At 44.7% G+C, this 14,683-nt stretch overlaps 1 protein-coding gene across 5 annotated transcripts in view; it reads right to left on the reverse strand.

Annotated features, from left to right (window-relative positions):
- LOC103183267 (spermatogenesis-associated protein 13) overlaps window positions 1-14,683 on the reverse strand; it is an 83,946-nt gene that overhangs the window by 16,775 nt on the left and 52,488 nt on the right. For 3 of the 5 annotated variants that reach the window (XM_042333910.1, XM_007900640.2, XM_007900642.2), the window contains 2 exons: window positions 9,842-9,986; window positions 180-316 (listed from right to left, as the gene is read on the reverse strand). In XM_042333910.1, coding sequence (XP_042189844.1) covers window positions 180-316; window positions 9,842-9,986 — 282 coding nt within the window. Of the gene's footprint in view, window positions 1-179; window positions 317-5,606; window positions 5,835-9,841; window positions 9,987-14,683 lie in introns of those variants that run through there. The other 2 variants (XM_007900644.2, XM_007900645.2) reach the window with 2 other exon arrangements.

The following is a 14,683-nucleotide window of genomic DNA, read 5'->3' on the forward strand; positions in this document are numbered from 1 at the left end:
TGAGGTTTGAATTCACAAGTTTGTCTGACTCAAGAGGTGAGAATGCTAACAATTGAGTCAGGCTGATAACTAATTGTACACACACATGCCTTATTCTGTAAATCCTGTTACAAAACAGATCTAGACAAACACCACATGATAGAATAAGAATGGTGTTTGTTAAACATGAAGGCTAGTACCTCGTTGATCGCAAGCTGCTCACCACCAGGCTGAAGATATCGGGGGTTTGTTTGGCATATCTCCTCATACGTAAAATCCTCCTCACTGCCATTGTCATCAATCAGTCCTGACGGGTCTGTACCTCCATCTGCAGACACTAACAAAGGTCAACAATTTAAACATTTCACAATTGATGTATCGCATGGATTAACCCCTGTGCATCGCCCAGATTCAAGAGACCTTGACCCAAACCCAGCATCTTATCGGAAATAAACTTTGTCAAATACAGGCGAGAATGGTGTTTACACTACTGGCACTTTTGCCAGCAGTTGGGGCCACAAGAGAGGTCTTTAACCACATCACCATTTCAGCAGCACCTCTGGTGGCACATATACTCTGCCCACAACCCACAGTGGGAACAGAGCTCAAATAATACATTGCCACAAAGAGACCAGGTTATACTTCACGTAGTCTGTACACCACTGAACAGCATGAACATTCAAGCAATGGTTCAGCTCCAATGGTACAAGAGGAATGCAAAATGGACATTTTAAAGACAGATGTCAGGAAGTATTTCTTTACCCAGAAATATTGTATGATGCATTTGAATAATATTTTGCTGAATGAAAGATCATGCAATTTTCTTAGTAGTTTAAAATAAAAATGAAAGTACAGCTTTGCTACAAACATTCCTAAACAAACGTTTTGCCCACAAAATATACAGTCAATTTACTTTACAGTATATTCTGTAAAGCGCTTTGAGACGTGTCGAGACATGATAAGGCGCTATATCAAACGCAACGATTATTATTATTATTACCCATCTGGCACCCAAAATTTAAGCTCAACAATACGTGTGATTTTATACAGATGGAGATTTACAGGGTTACAGTCTGACATCCAGACAAAACAATGCAAATGTAATTGAGCCTGGACTGCAAAGATCAATTTCAATTGATCTGAACCAAAATGCCACGAGTACATAAACAGCTCTGCACAAAGTTGATACATAGGATGACACTCAATGCAGTTTTGTTGATAGATTTCAGATACCAAGATGATGCTTGTTACCCCAGTATTTTTTCTAAAATCAAAAAAATTGCATTTTTCTTTATTCTAAAAATGAAAACCTTTTCCAGATTACTAAAGCCATAATGTTTTGGGATCATGTACATTTAGAATCATAAACCTAGAACGCTGCAGCACAGAAACAGGCCATCAAGTCTGCACTCGTGTTTTCTCCACACGAGCCAATTACTCTCCTATTCGCTGTTCTGGATCCATTAATATTCCTCCCCTTCCTGAATCTATCCATGTCTCTTTCAAATTTGCCAACTAATGCACAGTCACTACACTTTACGAAAAGTCCTGTGAAGCCTTTTGAGACATTTCACCAACGTGATAAGGTGCTATCTCAAATGCAAGCGTTATTATTATAAAAGGATCTATGGGCTCTGCTTCAACTACTTGCAACTTGATTCTAAATTCAAATGACTTAGGTTTAAATGATTTACGTTGTCTGCAAAATACAATCAATAATACAATACGATTACCATTTATATAGCTCCTTTCACATTGGATCACACTGTCTCAAGTGCTTAACACTGCTGGCTGGGCACTGAGCTGGGGATGGGAACCGAAGGGGAGAAGAAAGATGAACAAAACCATAGTCATGTTGTTAAGGATATTAACTAGTTTCTCTGATAGCACAGTGGGTAAAGGCATCTCCTAGTGCAGCCTGAGGCAGGTTCAAATCCTGGTCTGTGCTGAACAACGATTTCCATTTATATAGCGTCTTTCGTATCTGCAAAACATCTCAAAGCGTTTCACACAGCTGACCGAAAGAGTGATTGAAAAGACGATAGGTCTTATGGTGGGATCTAAAGGTGGGAAGGGACGGGATGAGATGGAGGGAGTCCGGGACGGAGGGTGAGATACATGAAGCAGTCTGGGGGATGTGGATAAAGTGGAGCCAAGCGAGGATAAGGACGTTTAGAGTGTGGGAGAGTTTGTTGATTTCAGCATGTCAGTGGTCTGGAGGGGGTGGGGGGGGGGGGTTCTAAAATTGACCTCATCGTTACCTGGATTAGGGAGAAGAACATCACATTGTTATTGAGACTGTGAAAATTGTGCAGATGTGGAAGGTCAGGCGAGCACAGGGTGGAGTTTAGCTGTAGTGTGCCCGCAGTCAAATGCCCAGCTGACACAGGCTCACACATGAACAGTTATTTTGTCTCAGTGCTGGGAGGAGTGCCTGTGGAACCACACTAAAAGGGAAAGGAATTGGCTGCGTTCGGGAGGAGGAGGAGGAGGAGGCCAGGGAAAGCAGAGGAGAAAAAATGCTCGTAAATAGACCTTTCCAAAATCGATTGACAATCGGTATTCACAAATACATTCCTCTTCCTACAGCACAAAATGTAAACTTCCTGGCAATTCAAAACACGCTGGGTCTCTGTGAAAAGATAAGCCGAGCTTTAGGGAGGCTCTGGCCTACTTATCAAGCACTGCGGGTAACAAATCCAGGCCAGACAAGCCAAGTGAAAGCTGGTGCTGTTGCTAAGATACCAGAGGTCAGTGTTTGTTTACTAGACTGGTCCAAACAGCTGGACAAGAGAAAGCTTCCATTAAACACAATGTTGTGCTGATCCAATCTCACGCCAAATCTCAACTTGAATGCCACACAGTGGTATGCAACTACTGAAATTCATGTGACATTTGTATGATCCTCAATATATTAGTTTTCTTAGTATAAGCAGCAAAAAAAAATCATGATTTGCATTTATATAGCCTCATTCGTGCAGGATGGAGGGCTTCACAGTGGTGGGTTTGGTTGCTGAGCAAGGGAAGTCGTGTTTGACAAATCTCATAGAATTTTTTGAGGATATTTCCAGTAAACTAGATAAGGGTGAATCAGTGGATGTGGTCTATTTGGACTTCCAGAAGGCATTCGATAAGGTGCCGCATAAAAGGTCAGTCCAAAAGATAAGGGCCCATGGAATTGGGGAGAGCATATTAACGTGGATTGGGGAATGGTTAACGCGTAGGAAACAAAGATTGGCGGGATGTGACTAGTGGAGTGCTACAAGGATCAGTCCTTGGGCCTCAGCTATTTACCATCTACATCAACGATCTTGATGAGGACATCAAAGTTAATATATCTAAATTCGCGGATGACACAAAACTAGGAGGAAGTGTCAACACAGAGGACAACATTAAAAAAATGCAGCGAGACATAGATAGGTTAGGTGATTGGGCAGGTAGGTGGCAGATGAAATATAATGTAGGGAAGTGCGAAGTCATCCACCTCGGTAGCAAAAACAGTAGAGCGGGTTATATTTTAGAAAGGGAGAGATTGGAATGTGTTAGCGTCCAGAGGGACTTGGATGTCCTTGTACACCAATCACAGAAAGTTAGTCTGCAGGTGCAGCGAGCAATTAAGAAGGCGAACGGTATGTTAGCATTCATTATGAAAGGATTAGAGTATAAGAGTAGGGAAGTCTTGCTGCAACTGTATAGGGCCCTGGTGAGACCACACCTGGAATACTGTGTGCAGTTTTGGTCTCCTTATTTAAGGAAGGATGTACTTGCCTTGGAGGGGGTGCAGTGTAGATTTACCAGGTTAGTACCAGGGATGAAGGGGATGAGTTACGAGGATAGGCTGACCAATTTGGGCCTATATTCGCTAGAATATAGAAGAATTAGAGGGGATCTTATAGAAATCTATAAGATCATCAAAGGGCATGATAGAGTAGATAGTGGGAGATTGTTTCCCCTGGTTGGAGAAACTAAAACCAGGGGTCACCACCTTAAAATCAGAGGCCAGCCCTTTCGCACTGAGTTGAGGAAGAACTATTGTGTAATTGTGTGTGTGTGTGCATGTATCTGTGCGTGTCTATAAGTGTACGTGTGTGTGTTTGTGCTCGTGCTTGCGCATGTTTTTATGTGTGTCTGTATAACAGGCTTTATATGTTCACTTTCAGATTTTACTGATCAACACGTATTTTCTGCTCTACCTCTGTCCTGATAAGTCAGGGCAGTTAACATTTAGTCCACATTCACAATGTGGCTCCTTAAAGGAACACTACTACCTTCACAAAACCACATCCCACTTCACCAACCTCAGCAAAACCACAATGCCCGTTTCGTCGCACACTTCAAGAATACATTACAATGACAGACATGACACATGGCTTTCTTTTCTCATAAATCCAGAACGGCTTAATTCAGTTGATCATTACCACCCCCCCACCCAACCACCACCACCGCTCTGGAATACTGAGGATACAAATTGTCATCTTCACAAGAACATAACAACAACAAAATTACATTTGTAACAGCACAGGAGAGGTTCAAACAAGAAGACCCTTCTGCCCATTTAATCTCATCCATTCAGAACACCCACCCTACCAAGGTTATTGTTAACTATATATATCTATACACAGTATATATTATATATATATGTGTGTGTATGTATGTATACTCAATATCAGCAGTTGGAAGCCAAAGTGAAATGGGCAAGTTTGGGACAAATTGTTCTCAGTCAAAGACACATTCGCCCTGAGTTACCTTACAAGAATGATCGATCCCTTCGTTAAGTTTCCAAGGATCAAGAACATCAAACACTGTAGCCTGTGAACTGAAGTTGGAAAGGACAGGGAAGGGGATAGGTGGGGCGGGGAAGGTTCTGTATTTGGTGAACATAAACCGTGTATTGTGTATAACCCACCCCATAATTTATTTTAAAATAAAATAAGGTTCAAACAACCCACGGGACAATAGGGCAATAAATAACAGAGTTCAAGAATGAAAAGAGGGAATGCTGCTCGCCAGAACTTGGTCAGGTGCAGAGTTTTGAGAATTGCACAGATTTTTTCTGCCGGAATTAAAGATGCTATCTTTTGAGAGTAGTAGAATTTTCTATACTGAATCTACATTCTCCTGAGAGGAGGGAAATGGGTTTTCTTTCTCATGTATAATCTGCAGGGTTTGCATGGAACAATACGGTAATTGCTAAGTACTGTGCCCACATTTGTTGTACTGCCACCAATAAGCAGAGCCCACGAAGCACACATTTTAATGCAGAGAATTGGACTTGGAATCCGATCACCTGCTTGTTAGAGCAATAAAGCTACAGTGTCATTCAACAAGAGGTGTAGCAGTCATAACAGTACAGTATTTAGTCATTAATATGCTGCTTTGCTCTATTCAGCTATTTAATGCCTTAAGATCTTAAGTAAAACGGTGAACGCCTTAACATTTTTCTACACTGTAAATCTATCCCTTTTAAGCCTTTTCTTACTTTGATTCGCATTTTAAAATCGGCATTTCTAAATAGCTGTAAAGGCAGCTGGATAAGCAGTTTTTCTCCCACTCCTTATTTTCTGTTTTTGCCATCTACAGGCACGCTGACATGTAAATGAGCAACAATACATCGGGGTCATACATACCAATCTGTAGACTCTCTAGACTCCAAAACCTCGCCAGCTCTCCCCTTGCTACCATTCTGCCACCTGATTCCTACGGATTTAACAGTGCCAAAGCAGATGATTTACTTAGGGCATTGTCGCTGAATCCTTGTAAAGCAAATCCAATGTATTTGAACCTCTGCAATGGTTCATTCATTGACTCGATTCCCTGCCTGCTTCATCAGGCACCAACAGAGTACTGTTCACTAGACATGGAGTGCTTACTGTGGGGATTTTTTTCACACACATACACACACACACACTCACTGTGACATCATGGGGCACCTCTAGGGAGGCTGGTGAACAAAAAAAGCCACTGAAATCTACAAAGAACAGGCAAAGGCAACATCTGCACTATTTTAAAAGTTATTTCCACACTGAAGGCATCACTCGGGGAATCAAGATTGTAGGAACTATTTAGATCAATCTCTGACGAGGTACTAAATATATAAACTGCACGTGGTTTGTGTGAATAAGAGGATAAAAGAAACAGAAAGTATGTGGGGCATGATTCCACTAAGAAGTGACTCCCTTGTCTGCCAACATTTCAATAGACAACTCATAAATGTCAGTTCCAATTGCCAATTTGTTTTGGTGACATTTTCCAAACCCTCCTCCTTCCCCCACCCTGCATTTCTCCCCCGCCCCACCCCCACAAGGGGAGCTTACTGGAAGCCATCACAACAGTCTCCCCACAGGCATGTGAATGCTAGAAGTTGCACTGGTTCTGAATACGAATTAGAAGCTAAATGTTGCATTGCAATATTAATGATGATCCACTGATGCACACAATCCTGTCCAATTCTATATATAAAGGAAAGGATTTCTAACAAAGAGAGCTGGCACTTTCAATACTGTGGCTTCACCCTACTGACTACGAAGGCTTGCCACCGGTTTAATAATAATAATAATAATCCTTGCACGGCATATGTCCCACAAACAGCCAAGGAGTGAGTTACCAATTTTGTTTGTGATTTTGTTGGCCAGGACACTGGGAGAAACTGAAGGCTATATTTAAGAACATGCCAATTCCGGATGCTCTAAAATGCTACATAAATAGAGTATGTCCACAACAAGTGCAATTCCTTCCCTGAGGTACACATCTGTACACTGTACATTCTCCAGCATCCAGTATGTAATGTAAGTAATCATTAATGCCCTAGAAGCCTTCGGTTTAATGTCATCAGACAATTTTACAGATACAGATAATTACTTAATCTACATAAAGTGCCAACATTTTCTACTTAATACCCGATAGTCCGAGAAAGACTCATCTTTAGAAACAGATGGTGGATTTGGAGGAATTTCAGCTCAGACATATCTAAACAAAACTGCATAATCCTACAGAAGATCAAAAGCAAATTTTAAAGGGGCAGCTCTCCATTTGGAGGAAACCGGATGAGTTGTGAAAAGGGATGATTTCCTGAAAGCAGGCTGGAAAGCCGTCTTAAATGCCACTTGGGGAAAAAGGTCCATCTGCATCTGTAAAGCTTTTTCAGTATCTAAAATGAACCGCTCTCTCGCATAATTTGAGGCAGCAATGTCAACACTCGCCCCATCGAACTCGCCTCATGTAAAACGACCTTCCTTTACCAAAGAATATAGCACCTGCCATTCAACCCAAGCCCAATATTGCGTCTATGAAAAAAAGTTCATTCTTTTGCATATTGCTATTAAGTCACACACCTTCACCGTGTTTATTTCACCGTCAGCATGAATGTGTTTAGATGGCTAAGCAGCCAAGTTCCCTTTAAGTGCTGGGATAAAGGTTGGTGGGTGTCAAGTGGAGCCACAAAGCAAAGACTTTTCTCCATAGATGAATGGCACCAGGTTTCTGCTACTCATTTTCCAATAGTCAGTTGCAAAGCAGTGAAGACCTGTTAGCTGCCTCCATAGAAGGCATTTAGTGATAGCAAAGGAATGGGTGTAAAATATTAACATAGTAAGACCTATATTAAGGTTAAAGCACAGTGGACTTCTTGTTCAATGACCTACACACTTTTTGCTAACTCGGTTTAATTTGCTGCACTGTTGGCTGCTCCTTTAATTGTATCACTGCCTTTTTTGTTCCTCCTCCTCCTCTGAATTGCTACGTGATTTTTCTCCCATTACCTTGTACCCTGAAGCTGCTGACTCAAGCTGGGAAATAGTTGCAATAGATGCTGGCAGCTCTCCAGTGCTTTGTCCAATTGGTTGTTTTGGGAGCACCAGCCAGCGGACATCAATGGTTCTTTGAACTGGGGCCATCACATCCTGCCTCGACCAGTATCAACATCCTGGCTCACTTCCACCAATTGCTATTAGAGAGGGACCCAGGAGTATTGAAGCCACATGTAATAAATAACCTACTTCGAATTCAACACAAAGCTGGGACTGAACAGAAGACTTCCCTGAGCTCAGTATCATACCTTACGCTGCATTTCTCCACTGAGATGTGGTGAGATGAGGTGACCACAGGGTGTATGGTGTGAATCAAGAAATACCGCAAACTAGACCCCAATTATACAGTAGAACCTGTTACAAGGCAACATTACAGCACAGATTCACTTATTGGGTTGCGGACTCCGATATTTAATAGCTCAAAAAAATAAAAATTGTTACATGCTGAGTCCATTAGCGCTTCAAAAAGTAGCCAACTTCCGGTCATCAGGTCATCACCCACGTCATTTCCTGTGTGCTGCCATGCGAAGTTGGCGGACACTTTTGCGTGCAATCGCGCCCAGTTGGGATTTTATGCAACTCATCTACTGTGTTATTACTGGAACTCATTAGTGTACCACTATATCACCAAAGCACATTCAATAATATAATGAGTCCTGCTTTTGAGTTAGTGTCTACAATGTCCAAACATATCAAAACACTTGCATTGGTAGGCAAACGTGACAGCCAGCACGTCTACAATAGTGTCCCACAAACAGTCAGGAAATAATGAGAGCCACGGATTTATCTGGAGGATTATTGGCCAGAGTACTAGGAAATATTCCCTTCTCTTTTCAAATTGTGTCATGCGATCTTTAAATGTCATGAACAGGCAGACATGACCTTATTTTAATGTCTCATCTGAAGGATGGCAACTCTGACAGTGCAGCTTCGCACAGCACTGCATTGTAGTGTCCACAAAGTCTGTGAGGTCAAAACCCTAATCCTGGAGCATGAACCCACAACCTTCTGAACCAGAGGCAGGTCTGCTACCTTCTGAGCCAGGATGACAAAAATGTGGATGGATCTGAAGAGCACAGTTTTATTTCAAGGTCTCTAAATTCTCTTTGTTCAAGGCTTTGAATAAAATCAGATGAACTAATGCCAGATTATACAAAGCCCTGCTATTGCAACTCATCAAATTACCAAATACCATCTGTATTAATAAGATGTTTTCATAGTTATTAGTCTGGGTTATAGGCACACAAGTGTACACCTGGCATAGCAGTCTAAGTTGCTGGAGCTAAAATTCAGCAATGCAATTATAACTGTCTGGACATCACAGGCTCCTCAGTACATTAGTAGTTTATGCTCAGCATCCCTCTGGTTGAAATAGTAAATTGTAGGTCAGAATTCTACCATCATCTAATAATAATAATTTGTTCACTCAATCCAAGACTATTTGTGGAACACTGCTGTGCGCAAATCGGTGCCGCGTTTCGCCCACAATATATACAGTCACTACACTTTACAGTATATCCTGTGAAGCTCTTTGAGACGTCTCAATGATGTGATAAGTCGCTATATCAAATGCAAGGATTATTATTATTATCTCCCATTAACATCCATCTACACTGACTTGCTGCTGAGCCTCCTGGAGACAGAGGCAGCTTCACAGTAGGCATGTCTATTTGCCAAAGCATCTCACATGAGTACCTGGATTGAGCAGCTGGTGCTGAATAAGCCTGGTACACGGCATTGGACTTGGGTCCCGAGAACACCAAGGTGGCTAGCACTTAACAAGCTGTCCTGTAAAGGTCCTCCCACCACCCTGAAGGCAGGTGCCATGTGCTTGTTAAGATGGACATTAAAGATTCCATAGCACTATTTGAGAAGTGAAGCGAGTTTTTCCTGTTGTCCTGGCCAACAATCACTTACAATATATGGCCATTACGTGTCATAGTAATTCCTATGAAGTCTTTTGAGATATCCTTCTGATGTGAAGGCGCTATATCAAATGCAAGGAATATTATTTTAATTAAAACACAGATTGCTTAACTTCAAATTGCATTACTTACCATTTGATGCTCTCATTTGCCGCCTTCGCCCAACCCGATCCAAATCAATGGGTGTGCTTTGGGAGAAGGTGAAAGGTCGCAGTCTAGCAGATACTGCTTTGTATGGTGGAACTTGATGCGAAGGAACAGGCGGTCGAGCAACTGTCTAAAACCAAACAAAAACAACACATGTCAACTTTGCAAAATGTTCTATTTGGATAGAAGAGGGGAAAAAGTCAACCTGACGAAAATCTTCAGGAGAAAATTCAGAAAGAGAGGTTCTACAGGTACGTAATGTATAAATATTCCCCTTCACTTAAGTTCACAATTGCAGTGACACCATTTTGAAGTTGGTTTACATTTGGTCCATTAGATTTCAGGAGTTTATTAGCTCCAAGATTCATGTAATACCTAATTTTTATTTAAGATTGTCCTACGAAGCCTAAAGGAAATATTAGTACTTTAAAATTCTCCAGAATAGAATACACTCACGGTGGTAACACCTTGGTGGATCTTATCTATATTTATTCACTATTGTAAGGAACGACCATGAGTTATTGTTTCATTTTGTATAACTGATAGGTAAAGTGATGCTTTGCATCTGCAAGAAATGTTCCTGACCCCATTTTCAATGGATGGTTGACTCCAATTTGATATTGGTGCGCCAGAATTTTAGGAAGTTGTTGAGAACAAAATGCCCTCGTTGTGAGGTGGATGAGAACAAAACAACAACAACCTGCATTTATATGGCGCCCTTCATGCCGGACGTCGTCTGCTATGACACAGCATTGATGCTACGGCTATTTCCTTCCAAAGTTACCAAGTACTTTTTAACTTAACAACAACAACAAGATTACATTTGTATAGCGCCTTTCACGTCGGGAGGATGTCCCAAGGCGCTGGACAATATATTATTATTAAGTTAAACACCCATATTACAAACCCAGTCAGATACTTCTTTAAAATGAAACAAATTATTAAACCAAACAAGCTTCTCTTCTCAAAAGCACCACTAATACTTGAGGAATCCGCTGAGCAGAGGGATCAACCGAGTCGGTGGGTGGGGTTGCACGAGGTCGCAGAGGTCGGACTAGGTGTTGACATCATGGCCTTAACGGAAACCTGGCTCACCCCAGGTGACACCTTCCCCCTCACGGAGGCCACACCACCCGGCTACACCTACCACCACATCCCTCGCCCCAACCGCCGTGGCGGTGGTGTAGCCCTTATCTCAAGGACACCACTTGCCCTATCCCCCTACTTCTCTGCTCTTTCCCCTCTTTTGAGCAGCTCACACTCTCCCACCCCTCCTTTTTCTCACTCAAAATCCTCCTCCTCTACCGGCCCCCTAAAACGTCTCCCACCTTCATCTCCAATATTTCTACCCTACTAACATCTCTCTGCCTCTGCTCTGATCGCCTCATCATCCTCGGTGACTTTAACCTGCACTTCACCCCCTCCTGCTCCATCTCCTCCCTGCTCTCCTCGCTCAACCTCTCCCTCCACATCAACTCTGCCACTCACAGTCACGGCCACCCACTCAATTTGGTGATCACACGGGGCCTCAGTGTCTCGGATGTCACCATTACCGACAAGGCCGTCTCCGATCACCACTTCATCTCCTTCGCCACCTCCACCCCCTTCCCCATCTCCACCAGACCCACCACCATCTACTACCGCCCCTGGAAGAAGTTACCCCCACAATCCCTAACCTCTGCCTTGGAGTCCTCTGAACTCCTCTCCCCCTGCCTTCAACCCTCACTGAGCTCTCTTCTGCTCTCATCCTCCTCCACAACACCCTCTCCTGCACACTCAACACTCTTGCCCCCATCACCTCCCGTACTGTCTCCTACTCTCGCTCCTCCCCCTGGTTCACCACCCACCTCCGCTCACTGAAGAGCCAGGTGCGGGCCGCTGAATGCACCTGCCTCAAATCTGGCCTAACGGTCCACCGACAAATCTGGCTGGACCTCCTCAAAATCTACCGCTCCACTCTAGCCTCGGCCAAGTCGTCCTTCTACTCCAGGATAATCCTGGAGGCGAAGAACAACCCCAGGCTTCTGTTCTCTACCACATCCCGACTCCTCTGTCCCCCCCGCCACCCCGCGCAGGTCATCTCCTCCAACCTTCACTGCGAGGAGATGCTGGATTTCCTTGAATCCAAAATCAAGGGAATCCGCTCTGTGGTCACTCCCCCTCCAACTTCCACCCACCCCCCCACCCCTTCCCTCCCACACTCCGAGTCCTACCCATCCTCCCCTACACACCTTCAAACCCGTTTCCCCACCATCTGTCACCAAACTCATCCTATCCCCGAAACCCACCACCTGCTCCCTTGATCCCATCCCCAATCCACTCCTTATCTCTCTGCTCCACCTCCTTGCCCCACTTATCACAGACATCATCAACCTGTCCCTCTCCTCTGGCTCTGTTCCCATTCCCCTAAAAACTGCCACCATCACTCCCACTTTGAGTTGTCGCCTCCCAGCTGCGCTCTTTCCTCTCCACCCATGCATTTTTCGAACCCCTTCAGTTGGGTTTCCGTGCTGCCCATAGCACAGAAACTGCCCTGGTCAAGGTCACCAATGACATCTTGACCATCTGTGACCAGGGCTCCCTCTGCCTCTTCGTCCTCCTCGACCTATCGGCAGCATTCGATACGGTCGGCCACGCTATCCTCCTCCACCGCTTGTCCTCCCACCTCAACCTTCAAGACCCTGTCCTTGAGTGGTTTAGGTCGTACCTCTCCCACCATCTTCATTTTGTTTCCACAAATGGCTTTTCCTCCAGCCCCCGCACTGTCTTGTGTGGTGTCCCTCAGGGCTCTGTCCTCGGTCCCCTCCTCTTCACCCTCTATATGGTGGCATCATCCGCAGACATGGGGTTAACTTCCACATATATCCGGATGACATCCAACTCTACCTTTCCTCCTCTACCCTCAACTCCACGACCACCGATGTCCTGACAGCTGCCTGTCCGACATCGAGTCCTGGATGAGAGACAACTTTCTTCAGCTCAACGTGCGCAAAACCGAGGCCCTCCTGATTGGCTCACGTCAGCGCCTCCGCACCTCAGGCGCTGACAGCATCAGCATCCAAGGCTGCACTCTCCACCTCTCAAAGCCAGTCAGGAACCTCGGGGTTCTGTTCGACCCTGAGCTGTCCTTTCTTCCTCATATCCGCGCCACAACTGGCACCGCCTTCCATCACCTCCGAAACATCGCCAGACTACGGCACTACCTCACCCCTCACGCTGCTGAAACTCTGGTCCACACCTTTATCACCTCAAGGCTGGACTATAGGAACTCTCTCTTCGCCGGCCTTCCCGGCACCTCCCTCCACAAGCTGCAGGTCATTCAGAACTCTGCAGCTCGTGTACTGTCCCGCACCAGGCTTCGCGACCACATCACTCCCACCCTCGCTCGCCTCCACTGGCTCCCCATCCCCCAGAGGATCGAATTCAAGATCCTCATCCTCACCTACAAGGCCATTCACGGCCTTGCTCCCTCCTACCTCTCCGACCTACTATCCCCCTACTTACCTGCCCATACCCTCCCTTCCTCTGCTCCACATCCGCCGCCCCAATCGCCCTACCATCGGTGGCCGGGCCTTCAGCCTCTCAGCCCCTATGCTCTGGAACTCCATCCCCCAGTGCCTACGCCGCCTCCTCCCTTTCCTCCTTCAAGGCCGGTCTCAAGACCTTTCTCTTTGACCGTGCCTTCAGCTCCCCTCTCGACTCTCTACCCCCTTCTTGCTCCCTCCCTTCCCTCCCCTCACCCTGACCATTTCCCCCCTGCTCGGGTCCTGACCCAACTGTCCAGCGCCTTGGGACGTCCTTCCGACGTGAAAGGTGCTCTATAAATGAAATCTTGTTGTTGTTGTTGTAGGCTGTGGAGGGATTTGAACATGAGGACAAACATCTTAAATTTAATCCGCTGGAAGATATGGGCCCAGTGGGAACTAGGTAAAGGGTTAAGTTAAAAACTCCCCTGTGGCAAGAGTTGAAAAATCACTGGTCAGAAAAATGGCAAAGGTTACAGAGTTTTGATGCCAGGAAACACATTTCTGTACATAAAGTACTCCTCTAGAAGACCTCACATTAGTCAGATCCACTCCGGAGAATGTGACTGTGATGATCTCAGCTCAGAGTTGAGGCCTCATGATACGGGTGTGACCTACATCATGGAGTTCCTGAGAACTGATTAACTCTGTCCCGATGTGCTCTTTACAGCCTCAAGGCTGCCATTTACACTGCCTTTTCCGTGACATGTTAAACCTCCATTGTTTTCCTCATTCTCATTGCAAGACGGCACACAGTTACACACTCCCTGGCTGGATGACAAGTGGATTACACTCCCTTTAAGCGAATCCTATGAAGCGCTCCCAGGCGTTTCTACAATGTGATAAGGCAATAAGTCAAATGCAAGTATTGTTATTTTCAGCTCTTTGCCTAATTATATGCCTAACTAAACCATCGCCCACAAAATAAACATAGTCACTCCATCCCAGAGAGGCCTGCATGCAACAGAGCACGTCTGTTAAACCAGCATTTCTGACACTGATCATTTCAATGTACCTAAATTCCCAAAGATAAGTTGACAACCTCCCTAGCTCGCCACCCCCACTCCCAAACCCTTTGAAGCTTTCCAGCTGTTAGGTGGAAAGACACTGAAATTTTGCTATGGAATGTGGGTTCCTTCAGAAGAAATTGTGCCAGTATCTTTGGGAGGCAGCACTCCCCAATCTGAATGTCTCCACAGCTGAGGGAGCCAAAGATATGTTATTATATCAGGGTCAGTTTTGATGCAAGTGGGTTCTGCTGCCCTAGTTGAATCCTGTGTTTTTTCAAAAAAAACTTGTGTTT

This window comes from Callorhinchus milii, unplaced genomic scaffold (assembly GCF_018977255.1).
Source record: "Callorhinchus milii isolate IMCB2004 unplaced genomic scaffold, IMCB_Cmil_1.0 Scaffold4, whole genome shotgun sequence".
In the NCBI taxonomy this organism is placed as follows: Eukaryota; Metazoa; Chordata; class Chondrichthyes; order Chimaeriformes; family Callorhinchidae; genus Callorhinchus; species Callorhinchus milii.